Below are 21,025 nucleotides of genomic sequence, written 5' to 3'. Positions count from 1 at the left end.
AATCTAAGGTAAGCCAGGCCTGTTCCTTTGATCCTGATGGCTTAGGACAAAAGGAAGGTAGGTTGATTTCCTGCGACCTGTGAAAGGGAGAACTTATCTTTCGAGTAAAGGTAGGGTCTGGTATCAGAATCACTTTGTCCTTATAGAAGGTACATAAACCTTCACGAATGGACAGAGCTCTGATTTCGGAAACCCGTCGCGCAGACGTGATTGCAATCTGGAAAAGGACTGTCATCTGAAGGAACTTCATGTCTATGGTACATATGGGCTCGAAGGAAGCCTTTGTGAGGGCTCTAAGGACCAAATTGAGGTTCCATGAGGGAAAACGGTGTATAACCGGTGGTTGAGTCTGAGAGACACCCTTTAAAAAAGGAGATGACGTGCTGGTGCCTGGAAATAGGTACCCTATCCAGTTCTGGAATAACTGTGGCCATCGCTGCTATCTGTCTCCTTAAGGTTGAGGCTAAGAGATTAAGCTGTAGACCTTCCTGTAAAGAAAAAATCAGTACCCTCTGAATGCCCAGACAGAGTGGGTCTACCTTCTTCCATCTGGCCCATCGGACAAATGCTTTCCACGACGCATTGTATATGAGTCAAGTGGAGGGTCTGCAAGCCACTAAGATGGTGATCACTACCTCCTTTGAGTAGCCCCTAACTAGGCGAGATTGCCGTTCAAGCGCCAAGCGGTCAAGGAGAACCAGTGAGGATCTGAATGCACCAGTGGCCCTGGCGCAATGTTCCCCAATGGGTTGGAATAGCCCAAGGTTCCTGGCATGACATCTGACGAAGAGCCGTGAACCAAGGCCAGTGTGGCCAACAGGGGGCCACCAAGATGACTTCGGCCCATTCTTCCTTAGAACCTTGGGAAGAATGGACAGCGGGGGGGAAAGCGTACAGAAGTCCCCGGGGCCAAGGATTCAGAAGGGCGTCTATGCCCTCTGCTGCCGGGTGGTAAAACCCTTTGAGAAAACCCTTTCTACTCTGCAATTTTCTGCGGAGGCGAACAAGTCTACTAAGGGAGCTCCGAAGACGGTTGTAATCTGAGAGAAGGCCGCATGGTCTAAGTACCATTCTCCTTCATCTGCCAACTGGCGCCTTAGATGGTCCGCCTGCACATTCAGAGCTCCCTTGATATGTTCTGGCTGAATCAACTGAAGGTTTGACTGGGCCCAGGTAAAAATCTGCACCGCTTCCCGATGCAGAACAGAGGATCGGGACCCCCCCCCCTTTATGTAAGCCTTGGTTACTATATTGTCCGTTCTTATCAGGACATGCAACCCCCTGAGGAGTGGGGCGAAGGCTTGGAGGGCAAGCCATACCGCCCTCAATTCCAGGACATTGATATGTAACGATGTCTTCTCTGTGGACCATCGTCCCTGGGTAGAGTTGGTAGCCAAAGGTGGCTCCCCAACCCTCCAGACTGGTGTCTGTGATCACTTGTGTGGGCTCCCCGTGTATATAGAAGGTGTGTCTGACCAGGTTCCTTCGATCAGTCCATCATCAAAGACTCCTCCGAGTCTCTGAGGATAGGGAAATGGATCTGTTCCTCTTCTTTGCGATGTCCCTCTGGTACGGTCAAATCAGCCACTGCAGAGGCCTGGAGTGGAATCTGGCCCAGGGAACGACCGCTATACAGGCCATCATTAATCCCAGCAACTTCGCTAGGGACATGACCCCGGCTTTCCTTGTTCTGGCTAAGGATGCAAAGACATTGATTAGTTTCTGAACGCGTTCCTGGGGCAGTGATAGGGCATTGAGAGAGGAATATATTCTGACCCCCAGGTGTAACATTGACTGAGAGGGTATGAGAGAGCTCTTTAGAAAAATGAATAAGAATCCATGTTCCTGAAGAACGTGAACCACCCTTGTGATGTATGGACTGGTGTTCTGATTGAACACAGATCAGGATATCGCCCAGGTACGGGTGTACCTGGACGCCCTCCTGTCTGAGAGTGGCAATGATTGTCACTAGGGTCTTGGATGTCAACCCAAAGGGGAGGGCCCGAAATTGAAAATGGTCTTGTCCATAGATGAACCTGAGGAAGCGTCTGTGTGAAGGGTGTATAGGTATGTGTAGGTACGCCTCTGTCAGGTCCACTGCCATCATAAAGGTGCCTGGGAGCAGTGAATCCACTACTGACTTCACTGTTTCCATACAAAGTGCCTTCGAGCCATCCGCCTGTTTAGATATTGTAAGTTAAGGATGGCTCGCCAGTTCCCGTTCTTTTTGGGGACTGTAAAAAATATGGAGGCCCCTTTCGAGGGCAGGGACCTGTTCTATGGCCCTAATAGACAATAGATGTTGAATGGCCTTTAATGTTCTGGAATGTTTCTCTGCCCTGTGTGGCATGGGAGATCTTAAGAAGTGATCCCTTGGTAGAGATGTGAATTCCAGGAGGTAACCCCTGGATATGATCTGAGAGACCCAGTGGTCTGGTTGTGAGGTGGTCCACCTGGCACTGAAGAAAAGAAAATCTGCCCCCACTGGAGACAGATGGGAGTCATTGGGGATTATTCTTTGGGAATTTGTCACCTCTGTCCGACCGGGGTGGTTGATTCTGAGGTCTGGTGAACTTGCCCCCCCTACGGAAGGGTCGTGAAGCGTTCCACAATCCCCTTCTGAAGTCAGAACGATACCTGTTTGTTGCTCGTGGGGCACGAAAGGATTGGAAACCAGGGACTCGTGGTTCCTTTTTAAATTGTTTAGGCAAGGCCTGCTTTTTATCCTTCGTCTCCACTAATATTTTATCTAATTTCTCTCTAAACAGGCGCCCTTCCTGAATGGGGTAGGCCATTAAGTTTGTTTTTGCCTTAAATTCCGCTGGCCAGGCTCTGAGCTACAGTGCCCTTCTTATGGAGGTTACCAATGCCATGGATCGTGCTGTAAAGGACATGGAGTCCAGAGAGGCATCAGCTATTAGGGTGATGGCGTCCTGGACCCTTTCTAATCCTCCCAGTATTCTATGATGTTCTGAAGGAATCAACTGGATGAGCTTCTTTATCCAAAGGAAGGAGGCTCTTGCAAATATTGATGTAGTAACATTGGCCTGTATAGCTAATACTGCGTTCTCGTGGGCCCTTCTGCTTAAAGACTCAGCCTTTCGATCCAATTGATCCCTCAGGGATCCCATGCCGTCCTCAGGCGCAAGGCCAGGGGACTGCAAATCCACCACTGGTGCATCCACAAGAGGTACTTTCAAAAGGAGCGAGGGTGTATAGTGTTTTGATGGACTGAGGCGTCTGCTTATTGGACGCAGGACTGGTCCACTCCTCTTGAATGGCTCTGAGAAAAAACTCTGGGAATGATACTGAATTATGACATGGCTGCTTTCTAGGAAAGCATTCAGGCACTTCCTGTTTCAGTTTAGAATTAGAGTCCTCTGTAGAGGAGGCCTCTTCATTCAGGTCCAAAGCTAATATAGCCTTTGCCAGGAGGGCCTGATAATCCTCCCCACTGAATAGGCGGCTCTGTGACTCCTCCACAGGGGCTGACTCGTCCACGGAGTCAAACACATCAGTATTGAGGGAGGAAGTGCGGGAGCTAGTGCCAGCAATATTAAGATCAGTAGATTGTTTTAGTGCGGCCTTGGTAGGCCATTGTGAACTGGTAGAAGGACCTCCCCCAGGGCCTGTAATCTGCCCACTCTCAACGGAATGGGATCTGGTAGACGAGGAAGTTGCTGACTCAACCGGTCCCTGAGGGGGAATTCTCATTAAGTATGCATGAAAAGCCTGCCACTGTCTTTGCAAGGCTATATTAATCCACTCATCTGCCTCCTCCCTGATAAGCACCGGGGCAGCTGCCCTAGGAGCAGAGGGAGAGAATTGCCCCCCCCATCATTGAAGGAAATGGCGGGGGTTGTGCTGGCACTGGCAAATAAAAAGCGGGAAAATGGGCGCCCCCCTTTGGAAAGGCAGTAGAAGCCTGTACTCCTGTCGTCGGGAAGGAGGAGGGAAAATGGCCACCTGCCCCCGGGACCAGTGGCTGAACATTACCGATTCCGGATGGAAAGCCCGGAGTCGCTGTCAGGAAAACTGTGGGAGTTGTGCCTTCTTCGCCGTCGGCATGCAGCGAGTAGACGGGATCCTTTTTTCCCGGCTCTCGACATGCCCCCGCACTTTGTGACAGCGCTTTCTTTTTACGCCGTGTAAGCTCGTTGCGACTTTTCAAAGAGCCGCCGCGGCTTTTCGTGCCTTTTTTTTTTTTTAGGCGCATCATCCGCATTCTGCGCTGAGCCCTAAGGCACCAACATTGTGGGCATTGGGAGTGGGCGTCTCGGACTTCTTCGGAGTAAGCTGGACCAGCTGGTAGTCCGAGACTGAGAGGAGGCCATCCTCCCTCTCCTCTGAGGCGTTTGCCATAGGAATCTCCGGGATTAACACCGGGGCTCCTATTCACTCAATCTCACAAGGGAAACGAGGGACGGCAATGAGGGAGGGAGGGAGGGAACACCCAAACAGTAGGATATTACAAACAAACAGACAAAAAACACAAATCGATAAGGAGCTACGGTAGAAAACCTGAAAGGCTAACTTAAGCTGAGCAAGCACAGAGCTGTGCTTACGACCTGCGTACCCTTCTGAGGCAGGACGGAACTGAGGTTTTGCAGGCTATTTCCCACCAGGGGGAGACAGGAAGTCAAAAGAAATGGTCCTGCCTACCCGATGATGGAAGGAAATAACCCACAAATCAAGACGCTGGAGCCTCAGTAGGAGAACACATTTTTTGTACCTGTTCCTTCTTTACCCTTACTCACTGTATTACAAGGTACTTTCAAAACTCACCTAAACGATAGAAGCAACTTTAACCCCATAGCACCCCACATCTATTGCATTAGTGTAATATATAGAGGGTGGGAAGCATGGAAGGGCAGACGTGCTGGGGGCGGGGGAGAGCTCCACTGGACATGTTTGTAGCTTAGTGAGATTTGCTGTCCTTTTTCCTTTCTTTCACCAGTTTCCTAACTTTTGTGATGCTGTCTCTAAATAATAGGCCTTGAGCAAAAGCCACTAATTTTGAAAGTCATGTCTGCGTTTGCAAGAGCCGTTCGTTAGCTGATTCGCTTGACAGCTTGGGTCCCTAAGGCACTGTTGGCGTTGAAATATTTGCCTCTCGCTTAGCTACTTTGGACTTTGTTTGAGGATCAAGCCTTCGTCGAATGGCTCGCCTTAGTCTTTATTCTCCTTCCCCAAAGATACCGTGCCACTGTCCTGACAGTTGGGGAGAAAATTTAAAGGACGTTCTGTTTTCCATACGCTTTGTCCTTCTGACGTTTGTATTAAACTCCCTTGGAGGCATATGTGGAGTTCATAATGATTTTCACTTCAGAATAATTTCTTTATAGTATCAAGTGCGACTGCCATCGTGAATACTGTTAATGAACCAGAATAGCTGTTACCTGCAAGGAATGGATCTTATCAGGGCTGAAAGATGTAACTGGCTCTCTGTTTTAATTGATCTTGTGGCTGCTTAGAGAGGTATTGGCATTCAGTACTCCTTGTATAGTCTACATGGCCACCTGCAAGCCCTAAAATCCCGCCTGAAATTCTGACCTGGCAGGTCTGGTGCATTAAGACGGAAATTATACAACTGTACAGACGGAGCATTTAGCCCTAGCCTTTAGACTAGGCATTTTGCAGAAAGAAAATGGCGGAAGCCTTTCCTGAAGACTTACTGTCCTAATTGATAACTTGTTGTTCTGTAAGAGAAGGCGCTGAGGTAGAAGGAGCTGAGGACAGCCAGCATGGCGTAGCGGTTACGAGCGGTGGTTAGGAGCGGTAGACTCTAATCTGGAGAAACGGGTTTGATTCCGCACTCCTTCACATGAGCAGCAGATTCTAATCTGGTGAACCAGGTTGGTTTCCCCACTCCTCCACATGAAGCCTGCTGGGTGACCTTGGGCTAGTCACAGCTCTCCAAACTCTCTCAGCCCCATCTACCTCACAAGGTGTCGTTATGGGGAGAGGAAGGGAATGAGATTGTAAGCCCATTTGATTCTCCTTAAAAGGTAGAGAAAGTCGGCATATTAAAATCAACTCCTCCTCTTCCTTCTTCCAAACTGCAATGAGAAGACCTGAACAAAGAGATTGATTTTAAAGAGGATGGTGATGGATGGAGAGGGAGACTTGTTGAGCGGAGGACAATTCAAGGACAAAGGGGGCAGCTAAAGAAAATTCGCATAGCAGCTTGATAGCAATAGAATTAAGAAGGATAGCAAATGAGTGGAGGCAAATGAGGAGGTCAAGAAAGCAAAAAGTAGTAGGAAGGAACAAGAGAACAGAAAAAACTTAGCAGGAAAGATGAAGATGCTTGTTGCTCGTTTTATTGAATTGCACATCTAGCTCACCTATCTTTCTTCATGGCGGCATACGTGAGGTCTCCCATCTGGGTTCCGACCTTACCTAGACCTGCTTAGTTTCAAGGTGTGACTGCATCTCACAACTTCATATCCTGCCCTAGAACTGAACTTGACACATAACACATAGTTAAATTGTGGAACTCCCTGTCCCAGGACGTGGTGATGATTGCCAACTTAAAAGGTTTTAAGAGGGGAGCAGACACATTCATGGAGGATAGGGCTATCCATGGATACTAGTCATGATGCATACCTATTCTCTCCAGTATCAGAGGAGCATGCCTATTATATTTAGTGCTGTGGAACACAGGCAGGATAATGCTGCTGCAGTCGTCTTGTTTGTGGGCTTCCTAGAGGCTCCTGGTTGACCACTGTGTGAACAGACTGCTGGTCTTGAGGGCATTGGTCTGATCCAGCATGGCTTTTCTTATGTTCTTAAGTGATGTGGTCGAGGGAGCTACCCGAAGCAGCAGCATAGGAAAGCAGTGAGACCAAAGCTGTATGGTGGGGAGGGGGGGAATGAGGTGGGTAACAGCACAGCCAGATGTGGTGTGGCATGGCTCACTGTTTCATCAGCTTCTCCTGCCAGATGTTCCTTTTCTAAAACAGAGGGCACCACCAGTAATAAAAGCCACCCTGAGCCCTATTGTAGGATGGAATTATAAATAAATAAAATTGTTGGTCAGCCATTGTGATTTTCACCGTTCCGCAACCCCCTTTTCAGGCATCTCCTGTTCTTACCAAACTGTCACCGTCTTTTTTAGATTTGTATTAGCTGATGAGAATAAAAGTATCTCTGTTGGAAAACATTTACTGTTTTCTGCATCACTGGCTTAAAAAGAACCCCCAGCGTCCCTTTCCCCCACATACACACCAGATTGGATTTGCTACTTTAAATGCTATTGTAGTCGTTTCAAATCGACCTCAAAATTCAGTCGCTGGGCTAGCGCTGGGATGCTTTGTGTCAAAAACAGCAATTCCTGTCCCAGTGTGTTCAGGAAGGCGTGTACAGGAATGAACTGACAGCAGTATCATTATGGGGGGTAGGAGGGAGGTGGAACAGGCAACCCTCGTATCGTTTGCAACACGAAAACAAATTGTCTTCTTCCATCAGAATATCAACAATAAATCATTGTGGCCTCCTCGGTGCTGGGAACAAAAGGAGTCTGCAATCATTTCATGATTTTTTTTTAATTTCCTGTGCTGATTGCTTTGAAAAGGGTGGGGGGAAGTGAAGTAAAACTGATTATCTTTCATTCCAGCCCTTTGGTGTGAACCAGCCTGGACCTTATATTATGTACACAACAGTAGATGCAAATGGATATATGAAAAAAGGTTCAGGTAAGACTGCTTTCTGCTGATTTGCTTTCTACGTCTGTTTCCCAAAGTTGGGTCCTTGGCTAGTGATAGCAAAAAAAAAAGGATAGCAGGAAAAGGGCTGTCATATAGAGGATGGTGCCAAGTTGTTTTCTGTTGCCCCAGAAGGTTGGACCAGAACCAGTGGGTTGAAATTAAGTCAAAAGAGTTTCCGTCTAGACATTAGGAAGAATTTTCTAACAGTTAGAGCGGTTCCTCAGTGGAACAGGCTTACTCGGGAGGTGGTAAGCTCTCCTTCCCTGGAGGTTTTTAAGCAGAGGCTAGATGGCCATCTGTCAGCAATGCTGATTCTATGACCTTAGGCAGATCATGAGAAGGAGGGCATCTTGGCCATCTTCTGGGCATGGAGTAGGGGTCACTGGGAGTGTGTGGGGGGAGGTAGTTGTGAATTTCCTGCATTGTACAGGGGGTTGGACTAGATGACCCTGGTGGTCCCCTCCAACTCTATGAGTCTATGCTTCTATGACTCTTAACTACAGGTTGAGTATCCCTTATCTTATCTAGAGTGTTTGGGACCAGAAGTGGTCCGTATTTTGGATCTTTCTGTATTTTGGAATATTTTGGAATTTTTGCATATACATAATGAGATATCTTGGGGTTGGGACCCAAGTTTAAACATGATCAATGGCGCTGTTGAGGGGCTGTGAGTAAGGCCTGCATGCCAGCTCAAAACGTCCAGTTTTCGGATCGGTCTGTATATCGGATGTCCGGATAAGGGATACTCAACTGTATCTGCTCTGTCCTTTCCTGCCAGCCCCAGGAACTGTAAAGGGTATCTGCTTCCTGGAAGGAAAGATGGAAAGAAGAAACTAGGGAAAGAACTCTTATCACTTATTTTGCCGTCTACATACCTCATGGATTCGTCCATTGACCTGCAGGGAAAGGAAGACAAACATAGCTCAAGTGGAACTCATCTTCTGGCTTGCTTCCAGCAAGATCTTCTTCAATTCCTCACTCCCCGTCCACTGGCTGTGTTATCCAACTGCACCTGCCGTTTTGAGATTTTAGTCCCTCTGATGCAGTTATAACATGATCACTTATAGTTTCGCTCATAGAGGAGAAAATTCTCTACTAACTGGCTGTGAGCCCACTTCTCTTGTAAGAGACAAAGGTTGTGATGGCCCATGAATATGCATGACCACGTTATAACTATATTCCCCAAAAATTGTAACTTTAGGCAGGCAAGTCTCTTTTCCATAGCAGAAAAGTTATGTGCATTTATTTAGGAAAGGATACTGCATAAAGGTTGTTTTTTAAAAAAACAGTTATTAGTTTTCTTATGGGGGCAGGAGGCTGAACAGTTAGCTAGGCTTTAAATGAATTGTATCATGACCTTTCCTTAGGCTTAATTGTACTCATCGGATCTGTTGTTTATGCAATCATGGCTCTTTTTTTGTGCATTTATTTTTCCGCCCTGTGCTGGTTATGAATAATAATAGTTGGCGCAAACTCAGGCTTCATATTTCAGGAGACCTGATGCCATAACTGTATACAGTGCCGTAGAACAGCTGGTTGCAGGTACCCATATAATTAAGCAGATTACAATAAGCATCTCATATACAGGGCGGTCATATTTTAACGATTCAAAACCGGCAACAGACTGAAACTCTGCATGAGCACCATCAGTCCAGGGTGGTTTTATAACCAAGCTGGCTGCTAATAAATTAAAAACATTTCTAGCGCGCAGATGGTAAGGAAAACCTGTTTTCCCGATAGAAAGACCAAGAGGGGCAAAGGTGGCACAATGAGCCCTGAATAAAGCTCACTGGAAACCGAGCTTGTCTACAAGTCTAGCGCACTACGCAGAATGGACTAGGCCAGGCCACAACAATCAATCATGGGACCTTTCGGTGACCCAGACTAACCATTTGATCCAATTTGGATGTTCATTAGCGGCAGTTGTTTCCAAAGTACAAGAAGCTTCCCAGGCATCATCTGAAGTGGAACTTGTGGATTTTGCCTTTGGTGAGTTTCCTGTACAAGAGGTCATTTGAGATCTAAAGTCGCTCTGCTTTGTAGAATAATTCAGGAGAGGGGACTCAGATGCGCGAGTGACTTGTGCTTTTGCTCATAACTAATGACCACCTGAGTCCTCTTCCATTCATCCATTGGAAATGGCACAATAACATCTAGGGGGAAAGGCCCCTGACTAGCCCCTGGAAGGTTCAAGTCTCATGGGGGGTGGGGGGAGAGGCAGATTCCAGTGCCTCTCTGTCTGCAAAGAAGAACAGTGAAATCAGGGTAGTGAAATTATGAATAGCAGAAGTGGAAAGTGCTATCGAGTTGTATCCGGCTTACGGTGACCCCATAGCATTTTCAAGGCAAGAGACTTCAGGGCTTCTGAACATGTGTTCTACAAAGAAGCTGTGCTGGCAATCCCAGCTCAGTTGTCTTCTAACAAACTCTTGTGTTTTACCAAATACCACTTGTACGCTTTTTCTATCGCTTCAAGCTAGAGAAACACATTGGGCTTTTAATTGTAATATGAATATGGCAAATTGCCATTATCCAGAGATCGCATGCCGCAAAATACTACTGGGTGAAATGCAGTGAATTAATCAAGGAGATGCTTATGATTTAGATGCTGTAATGCTCTTGTAACCAATTGACAAAGAAGCCGAGTTGGGTGGCCAGTTTGTGGCCCTAGCAAGGAACGGCCCGATTCAATCACTAATCAGCAGCAACAAACGTAACCTTTGGCGTAGCTGGGAAGAAAAATGCAGTTTATAGAAACTGTTCTTGAGCTATTAACTGGTTGTAGCGTTTCTCGCTCGCGTAAAATGGTCATGAATGATGAACCTCCTGTTTGAACTAAAAGCAAAATAAAGGAAAGCAGCTGTAGCCACAGATAACAAAAATATATTTCTCTATGAAATACGACTTTACAGAAGGCGTTCTGGTACAATAGTTATCTTGTATGCGATTCGTCATTTCGGAAGAGAAATGCTGCCAGCTGGTTTACAAAATGAATGGACAGAGATGGTGGTTTTTGTTGCACAGACTTCAATAAAAGAATGTTTTGGGCCTCGCGGATTAACCATGTGAAAGCCCCAATCTGTGGCGGGCATCTTCCTTGTAGCATAGGGCGGGGCAAAAGTGAGGCATTAATAGCTGCTTCACCTCTTCAATAACAAAAATCTTCCACAATTTACAGAGGCATTGTCTCAAATATTTTTAAGACAGCCAATGCAGTGTAGCGGTTAGAGTTTCAGACTGGGATCTGGGTGACCCAGGCTCGAATCCCAGCTCTGCCAGGGAACCTCACTGGGTAACCTTGAGTCAGTCACACACACTCATCCTAATTCCCCACTGTAATACCTAATACCTCGCTGTAAGACGGTTTGATTCTTCCTTGAGTGGTAGAGAAAGTTGGCATATAAAAACCAACTCTTCTTCTTCGTCTTGGGTTGTCATGAGGATAAAATGGGGGAGTAGGTTAGGGTGGGAATGTTTGACTGGCCTAAGGTCACCCAGTGAATTTGTGACTAATTCAGGATTTGAATCTGGCTCTCCTAGATCCCAGTCTGACATTCTAACCACTATACCATGCTGTCAAGAACCCATAAACAAAGGATGTCAAGGTGAAACACACAAGCTCTGGAGATGGGACATGTACCTAGGCTGAAGGGAATAGCAGCTAGGAAAATAACCTCAGGGCACTGGTATTCAGAGGGTGACTGCCTCTGAACGTGGAAGGTTCCCATGGCTAATAGCTGCTGAAGACCTCTCCTCCATGAATCTGTCTAATCCCCTTTTAAAGCCTGTGGACATCACTACCTCCTCTACACCTTAAGTTTCCCACTTTGAATAGCTGCCAGATTGTTCCTCCACTCAGCAATTCAATGGCACATGGAGTGGAGAAGGAACCCCAAACTCTCAGATTATTCCTAATCTCTTTTAGAGAAACTAGTGCCAATTTACATAGCCTTGCCTGCTTTGGTGCCTGGGCGTCTATTCCATTTGCGATCTCTAGTATTTTTTTTTACTTAGAAAATGCTCAGGGAACCTGCCCGAGGCGGCTTACAAAATAAAACATAATAAAAACATAAAACATGAAAAGTTGTTAATTAAAAACCCAGCCAAAGCACAAGAACAAAAAACTGACCAGTTTAAAATAGAGTTGACAGCTTCCAGACTAAAAGCACACTACAGAAATGGTGTTAAGAGATCAACAACCCCTTAATTAAAAGCTCGGGTAAACAGAAACGTATTGGCCTGACACGAGAAACATAGCAATGTAGGTGCCAGGCGAGCCTCAAGGGGAAGGACATTCCATAAGTGAGGTGCCACCACTGAAAAAGCCGTGTCTCTGGTTGCCACCTGCTGCAACCGGGGGGTGGGGCCACACAGAGTCTGTGAGGCAGATTTTAGCTGGCAAGCTGGACAGCATGGGAAGAGGTGATCCTTCATCTTGTTATTGGTATGCTGCTGTGGTCATCAGTCAGCCAGAGAAACGGGCGATGTTAGCCACAGCCACCGTGGTGGGTTGACCCTAAACGTCTTAGGATTTGACTGGACCTGCTCCAGCAATTTCCAGTGTCTGCCGAAAGTACTCTTTGCAAGAGCTGGGGGAGTTAACAATGCAAATTGTGCATGTACGTAGGTGGCAGACTGAAGACTTGAAGCCGCAATTGAGCAGAGCCCAAAATTAAAGCCTTCTGATGTATAAATATTGATGAATGTGTGAGATTAGTTTTTAAATATTAATGCCCTGTTGTTTGCAAGCAAATATTACAGTCAGCTTGTTGAGCGTCAGGCTTTGGTGTCTCTCTTCAACCTTGCCTTCATATGGCTGACGATGATTAGCTGATTAGCGCCTAACATTAACTAGGGGCTGAACAGTAAAGCTCAGGAATAGAAGCAGGTTTCCTGCCTTGGCTTACAAGGAAAAGGGGGTTTATTGTCCAAACTAAAATATAGCCAGGAATCCTGTTCCTCATTTTACTCTAGCTAATTTATGAAAACCTAGTTTTTCTCATTTATATAGTACTTTATCTGAAGAAGTGAGCTGTGGCTCATGAAAGCTCATACCCTGCCAGAAATTTCGTTAGTCTTTAAGGTACTACTGGACTCTTGCTCTTTTCTGCTGGTATAGTACTTTAGAGCATTGAAAGTGTTTTACATATATTATTTCAGTACTCCATGCAACGACCCTGTGAGGTTGAGCTAGTAGTATTCTCCCCATTTTGCAGATGTGGATTGAGACCGAGAGAGTAAGTTACCCAGCTAATTTATGGCACAGGAAGATTTGAAGTGGGGACTTCCTGATTCATAGCTCATTCTCTTAGCCACTACGCTATAGTCTTAGCTTTGTTTTTGATAATTCTATAAATGTTTTTTCTTGATTAAACTCAAATGTTTCAAAATACATTTATGTGCTTTAGAAGCACAGTGCATACTCGAATATTTGCTTTTTGTTTTAAAACTGATGCATGCTATTCTTTTTTTTTTTGCACTTTGCATCGGATAAAAGATTTCTCTTTCTTAAATAATAGCTGCACCCACGATTATTTTGTTCTCTGCACTTAGTAATTATCATGTTCAGGCATCTCCCAACTGAAAATGATTTACTTGTCTATGTGAAAGAGGATTAGGCAAGCTTTCAAGTCTTTTAACAAAGCTTCTTCGAGCCTGGAGAAAGCTTATTTCAGTTTCTAACTAAATACCAGAAAGGAAGTAAATCATTTGCATAACTGGCAAGGTCGAACATTTAAGGTTCACGGAGTTGTCTGAATCAGGCATGTTCTCAGGTGGGAGAAATGCCATCCCCCGAAATCAGTGGGCTTAGACCGCACTAACTCTGCATAGCTTTGCACAGCCGTTCTATTGTACTGAAAACAGCAAGCCTCGTGATATCTTACTGAGCTATCGGTCCGAAGCTGTCTCATTAATCGCAAATTCTGAGATACTAGACGCTTAGCAGCCCTACAAGCTCCATCAAACCAGTTATTTCTTGGGACTGCTTTACCCACAGGTGTCTTAAGCAGAAACAGAGAGAAATTTTTCATCAGTGCAGAAAAGAGACCAATCCCCTTCCCATGGTCAGTAGCACTCATAATCGCTATATAAGTAGTCTGACATTCTTGTGAGCGCAGGACTACTTTCAAGAGAGACCCCAGGGATGGGGACCAGCGAACAGTTCTCAAGCCCCTCCCTTGAGTTTCCAAGTGGTCTGTTGGACCTTTTGCTAAATAAAGGGGACCGGGTAAATAGAGAGTGGTTTTCAAAGGTAAATGGTCTCGTGATATCTTAAAGACTACAATTTTATTATGGCGTAAGCATTGCCATTGAAGTGTTTTAGACCTTCTAGCCCATGCTTGTCTGTGGCTTCTTCGAGGTGTTTTGCAGAATAAAATGCCATCAAATGAAAGTCCTGCCTGCCCCAAGTCTGGCGCTGCTTAATCCAGATAACGCATCTATACCAAACAGTGGACAACCTCTATAAACATCTGCTGTTCTCTTCTCTCTGTAGAATTGTGCTGGAGGGGAAGGGGGAGGCCATAGAGGCCGCCAGGGAACCTAACAGAGATGTGGCTCAGTCAGAGCAGTTCTTGTACTCTGCTGCTGCCGTCTGGCTTAATCCGTTTCCAGATTGCCTCGGGAGGGGGAAAGGGGGTATGGCGCAGAGGCGGGGGGGGGGGCATTAGCGTGGCGCGGCCTCAGCAGGCCAGGAGAAAAGGCGGCTCTTGTCTGCCCTAGCCACAGCCTCAGTAGAACAGCTTCCGTGCCCAGTGTAGCTTCAGGGGTGGTTCCATCTCTTGAGCCCAGCCAGTAGTCCAGAATGTCTGGCAAGTTTGTCTCTCCCAGGGTTTATACTGAACTGGCATGACGGTGTGATGAGCAAGGGGGTTGGACTAGATGGCCTGTATGGCCCCTTCCAACTCTCTGATTCTGTGAAATATGCTTGTTTGGTAACTCAAGGTGTTAATGCTGCTGTTTGTTAGGTCTTTTTTAAAAAAACATCGAGCTTCTTATTTCTAGGATTCCCAGTACTTTAGGATAAAAAAAGGTAAAGGTCCCCTGTGCAAGCACCGGATCATTCCTGACCCATGGGGTGACGTCACATCCTGATGTTTACGAGGCAGACTTTGTTTGCGGGGCAGTTTGCCAGTGCCTTCCCCAGTCATCTTCCCTTTACCCCCAGCAAGTTGGGTACTCATTTTACCCACCTCGGAAGGATAGAAGGCTGAGTCAACCTTGAGCTGGCTACCTGAAACCAACTTCCATTGGGATCAAACTCAGGTCGTGAGCAGAGCTTGGATTGCAGTACTGCAGCTTACTACTCTGCGCCATGGGGCTCCTACTTTAGGATACAGAACCCATTATACTTTCAGAGGGTAGCCATGCTGGTCTGCAGTAGAACAGCTAGGTTTCAGTCTAGTAGAACCTTAGAGACCGACAAGACTTTTAGGTTATAAGCTTTTGAGAGTCAAAGCTCCCTTCGTATCTGATGAAAGGAGCTTTGAGTCTTGAAAGCTTATACTCCAAAAGTCTTGTTGGTCTCTTAAGGTGCTACTGGACTAAAATCTATCAGGACCCATGATAGTGGTTGAGTCCCAGATGAAAGCGGCACATACCTCTGTGACCCATCAGATGTTCCCCATTCTCTCATAAAACATGAACTCAATGCAGGGAATCCTTTCCCTCTTCTCCTTCCCCTGTGCCCACTTCAGACTCTGCCTTCCTCCCCAACAATCCACCCTTTGCGAAGCTTAAATTTAAAAAATGCAAATTCCAGCATGGAGTAATTGGATTACTCGAATCATTCATTCTGAGTGCAAAAGGATTAGCGTACTGGTTTTGAGGACCGGTATTTCCTTAAAAAAAAGCTCCCAGTATCCCATAGATGCAAAAGAGGATTCTGTTTGTTTCAAATGTTTTTTCCCCTCCCAGTTCTTGAATGACCTAGTAAGGGAGCTCTGTAATATTTCAAAAAGAAAGAGATGACTAATCATCATTAAATTCTGTTGCATATTAGCCCCGTGGCCCAGCCTGACAGGCAGAAAGGGCACAAGAGGCTATCTCTGTCCTTAAACTCCGGGGTCATTTTTCTTCTCAATTCATTGCTCCTTACGTCCAGATCTGATGACCGATGCCTCGCCATGGCGCTTTTCTACTTCGCTGACAATTTCCAACCTTCCTCAGCAGCCTGGCCTTTCACCTGCTGCTGAGCCAGCATCTCAGTAGCCCTTCTGGGCTCACACAGCTTCGTAATGCCGTGGTTATTTAGTGCCGCTTTGGGTCCTCGAGCTCATGATCTACAGTAATAGGGCTAGCCAAGAACAAGTTGTTTGCAGCAGTTTTACCGACGTCCTTACGAGAAAAACACACATGTTTGAGACGGCGCTGAAGTGTAATAACACATAATCAGTTTGGGGAGCAGGAAAGCAATTCTCGTTAGGGAGAGTGTGTCCCCACCACACCCCGTGTGCTCTAGAGGCAGTATATGGAAGCAATGTGGTGGAAGAGGACGATAACGTGTAGGGGGGAGGCATTTCCCAGGCACCAGGAGGGAAAGGAAATGTTCGGAAATTGGTACATGCAAACATTTCTTCAGAAAGAAGAAGAAGAGTTGGTTTTTATATGCCGACTTTCTCTACCACTTAAAGGAGACTCAAACCGGCTTACAATAACCTTCCCTTCCTCTCCCCACAACAGACACCCTGGGATGTAGGTGGGGCTGAGAAAGCTCTAACAGAGCTGTAACTTGCCCAAGGTCACCCAGCTGGCTTCGTGTGTAGGAGTGGGGAAACAAATCCAGTTCACCAGATTAGCCTCCACCGCTGATGTGGAGGAGTGGGGGAATCAAACCCAGTTCTCTAGCTCAGAGTCCACTGCTCCAAACCACCGCTCTTAACCACTCTACCACGCTGGCTCTCTTACAATTTCCTTCCCTTCCTCTACCCACAAATTAGTCATTTCCTTCCCTTCCTCTCCCAACAGACACCTCGTGAGGTAGGTAAGGCTGTGAGAGGTCTAAGAGAACTATGACTAGCCCAAGGTAACCCAGCTGGCTTCACGAGTAGGAGTGAGAAGTCAAACCCAGTTCTCCAGATTAGAGTCCACCGCTCTTAACCACTATACCACCCTGACTCTCAAGTACTTTGGAAGTTTGAAAGATTGCTGCATATTCCCCTTTGGCTGGATAAAAAGCACTGTGAAGCAGGTGCATCTTCGCTTGGACTAAGATGGCATCCATTCTTCTAACTGTTTACCAAGAGAAAGGACTGCCTGGGAAATTAGTAGGGATGGCACAGGGAGAGCAGAGGACAGATGGAAGCAAGGGGGCAGGGAAGGGCTTCAGAGGGATCGCAGAGGAGCAGTGGCCCATATCAACTGTGGCAGAAAGTTGGCTGCACCTGACCGGGGGAGTGGGGGCCAAGATGGGAAGAAGGCTGGGAAAGCAGGGAATGCCAGGGCAGGACTGCACATTTGCAGCTAGAATGGAGGTAGCTATATCCCCTTTGAAGAGTGAATGCTTTTATGGGGGAAGATACTGAGCCGTCCACCAGGTGATGGTGGTAGAAGAAAGAAAGTGTGTGTATTTCTTTCTAAATAAAAGCACCAAATGAGTGGGAAAGAGGTGGGCTTTTGTGCACAACACTCAGAGTCCAAGGTCCACTTTTGCAACCGCCCCTGCAAATTATATTTGTGCAGACTCAACCGATTTGACTTAGAACCGCGTGCCCTTTTTGCTGCTTCCAGCCAGTCTATTGCCCTCCAGCTGCTGGCTTTGTTGGCCTCTGGCTTTATAAATTAAAGTAATTGGCAAGGTGGCTTTTTGGACCAAGGTCCCAAGGCCTTGTCAGAGGGAATAACCTTTCCAGATTTCTCTCTCGGAAGGTACTCTGTTACTTCGAGCGTTATTATTGCTATACGCCTGAGTCTGCTTTGCTGTGGCTTTGTCAAAGTAGGCAGGTTTTTTAACAGTTCCACAAATCATTTTATTTTGTTTTTGTTTGCAGTTTTCCCAATAAATTGTTTTTGTTTTTTTCAATTTTATGTCTGAGACTTTACCCTTAATCAACAGTGTCAGTATTGTGGGACTTGAAAGGGGAAAATGAAAGTTTGCACAGCTGTTTTCCTTTTTGTAATCACGGCCATTCTGATTTGCATAATAATGAGCATTGATATGTCACCCTTGGCAGCAGCTCCAGACCCCTCGGGAAGGGAGAGGGGCAGAAGCAACCCCCAGAACGTGATGGGAAAATGAGAGCCACTTTCCTTTACTTGACCAAGGCAGCTTTCAGCACAAGGGCTGAAAGCCTATTCTGACCTCTCCTCAGCTTTCTCTTCTCTTTAAACCATCAGCCAGTTTTTGCTAATCAGTTGGTGTATTGGATTTGGGAAGAAGAAGGTTAGTTTTTATGTGCTTTCTCTGCCACTGAAGAAGAAGAAGAAGAAGACTTGGTTTTTATATGCCGACTTTCTCTACCACTTAAGGGAGACTCAAACCAGTTTACAATCCCTTCCCCTCCCCACAACAGTCACCCTGTGAGGTAGGTGGAGCTGAGAGAGCTCTAACAGAGCTGTAACTTGCCCAAGGTCACCCAGCTGGCTTTGTGGGTAGGAGTGGGGAAACAAATCCAGTTCACCAGAGTAGCCTCCGCCGCTCATGTGGAGGAGTAGGGAATCAAACCCGGTTCTCCAGATCAGACTCCACCGTTCCAAACCACCGGTCTTAACCACTACACCACGCTGGGAAGTATTTTGGCTCTCTGATTCTCCATCAAGCAAGCAACTCCCTTTGGGGCCGTAGCCAAGATGGAACCAGTAGTGGTGCACGGACTTTGCCTTTTAAAAAAAAAAAAAAACCCTGTTAAGGTAGCCTTCTTAATATGTGGCATGACAGTGTCCATTTGAAAAATGTGAACTTGGTTTTACTACAGGAACATGTTCAGTTTTGTGTTTTTTTCTTGTGGTTTTTTTTTATTATTATTTTTTTATTTTTTGAAGTGGCTATTGGCGCTTCCTCCTCCAGCTGATATTCTCCAAACTCCATCCACCTGACCTGCCCAGCTGCATCCGCCTTTGGTAGATGTTTTTTTTCTCTTCAAAATTCCAGTACCTTTATCAAGCTTAAGTCATCCTGGGGGAGAGATCCCCCTGTGCAATAGTATGACTTAAGCATAGCAAGTTGCTAAAACATACCAAGAAACATACTGTTTAAGGATGGTGTTTGATAGAAGTAAGTCAACACTTCTGAACTCAGAACAAATGTTCTTATTCAGCTTATATATTTCTGGCTTCCTTTACAGAGTCAATCCATCTCTTGTTGGGTCTTCCTCTTTTCCTGCTGCCCTCAACTTTTCTAGCATGACTGTCTTTTCCAGTGACTCTTGTCTTCTCGTAATGTGACCAAAATACGATAGCCTCAGTTTAGTCATTTTAGCTTCTAGGGAAGCCACAGCCTTCAATTTGCAAGATCTGAGCAAGGCTGTCAAAGATAGAACATTTTGGAGGACATTGATTCATAGGGTCGCCATGAGTCGGAAGTGACTTGAAGGCACTTAACGCACACATATATTTCTGGAGCTAACAAGAGAGACAAAATGCACATATAGTACATTCCTAAGGAGAGTTACTCCAGGCTAAGCCCATTGAAATGAATGGGCTTAGACCGGAGTAACTCTCCTTAGGAATGCATTGTTAGATTCTTTGGGTTTGTTACAGGGTTGTAGTTAACCTGTTTTGAGGCAATTGCTGAGTTTCAGTTCATTTTTTGAAGTGCCTCTGAGAAATGTGATAGCCCCATCTAGCATGGAAGGCTTGTCATCGACCTGTTTCCCCTCTCTGGAAGTCTGGGCCTTTCGTGCTGGCCCATCAGGATCATCCTCAGGTCAACAGAAGAAGCGGAGATAAACCAAAAGAGTAGGCAAGGCAACTCAACCGTTTGGAATTTGGATCATCCAGTAATGGGGAAAGAAGGGAACAAATCGGAATTGTGGTATACAATTGCCTGTTCACATGTCCATGAAGTGCTAGTATTTACTATGAATTGCTGATTAATTTGAGGGTAGAGTCCGACAACTCTGCCTAGTTTGAGAAGGTTCATTTTAGAAGCTTTTTTAAAAAAGAAGACGACTTGATTTGTGCTAGGGGAAAAAGGAAGCATTGAAAAATAGTGCCCACTGGAAAATTGAATGTAATCTCAGTTCAGATCCTGGATCTAATTAAAATTCAACCATTCATTAATGGCCCTTCACTTTTTTGACAAGCGAGCTAAGAATGACTTCAGTGCTACAAAATAATCAATAATGGCTTACTACATCAGTGCTTTCCTTAACTGCCTTAATTTGTTTATTTTTAAAAAAAATTGCCTCAGCTGATGTCTGTTCCTGCATACAGATTATTCAGTGACAGTGGCTTGTCATCCTAAACAAATAGCTCATTTTCCCAGCCACAAAAATCCAAGCAGTGTATATATAAAATGGAGCAAGCAGCTGCTAAATCCTTTTAGCAGTCTAAATTAGGAACATGTTATGCTGGGTTGTAAAAACCTCAAGACATTATAAAATCTGAATTTGAATCCTCCAATATAATTGCAAGGTAGCAAATTCCTAGGACACCCGTCTGTCCTTTTAGCAGACCATTTTTCGGCTTCCTCTTGTATCTTTCTACTGCTCTGAACTAGCATCTGATATTTTTGAGGGATCTGTGTTCTCCACTGAAGATAACCTAATCTAACATGTGCATCCCCTTTCCTCAGAGTTCCCACACATACAGCCAGGCCTCACAGTCCTGGAACATGATCTAAAAGAAAATCTTCAGGGCAAGAACAATGAAGAGAGAGACAGGCCAAGATTACTTATCCCCAGAGGCATGTTGCAGTACTTGTGGTTTAGGAAACTATTATTTTAGATGAGACTGGAAAAATGCTAAATGCTGGGAGTTAACCATGTTCTCACCACGTGCCTTTGCTCTGCCCAGGAACAGTACCCCACCTGGAGAATCCTGCAGCTCCCTCACGCAGTTGGAGCCTTATGGTGTAATGTTGGAGCCAGTGTGGTGTGGTGGTTAAGAGCAGTGGTTTGCTCCTCCACATGAGCGACGGTCACAAATCTGTTGAACTGGGTTGGTTTCCCCACTCCTCCACATGAAGTCAGCTGGGTGACCATGGGCTAGTCACAGTTCTCTTAAGCGCTCTCTCAGCCTCACCTATCTCACAGAGTGTCTGTCATGGGGAGGGGAAGGGAAGGTGATTGTAAGCTGGTTTGATTCCGCCTTAAGTGGTAGAGAAAGTCGGCATATAAAAACCAACACTTCTCCTCCTCCTTCTTCTTCTGTCAGTC

The 21,025-nt window shown here is 45.8% G+C and overlaps 1 protein-coding gene across 1 annotated transcript in view; it reads left to right on the top strand.

The window, feature by feature from the left end:
- Window positions 1–21,025, top strand: part of ITFG1 (integrin alpha FG-GAP repeat containing 1) — a 123,167-nt gene that overhangs the window by 87,118 nt on the left and 15,024 nt on the right. The window contains exon 14 of the mRNA XM_056862574.1: window positions 7,619–7,697. Coding sequence (XP_056718552.1) covers window positions 7,619–7,697 — 79 coding nt within the window. The remainder of the gene's footprint in view (window positions 1–7,618; window positions 7,698–21,025) is intronic.

This window comes from Euleptes europaea, chromosome 17, assembly GCF_029931775.1.
Source record: "Euleptes europaea isolate rEulEur1 chromosome 17, rEulEur1.hap1, whole genome shotgun sequence".
NCBI lineage: Eukaryota > Metazoa > Chordata > Lepidosauria > Squamata > Sphaerodactylidae > Euleptes > Euleptes europaea.
This window is presented reverse-complemented; position numbering and strand designations above follow the sequence as displayed.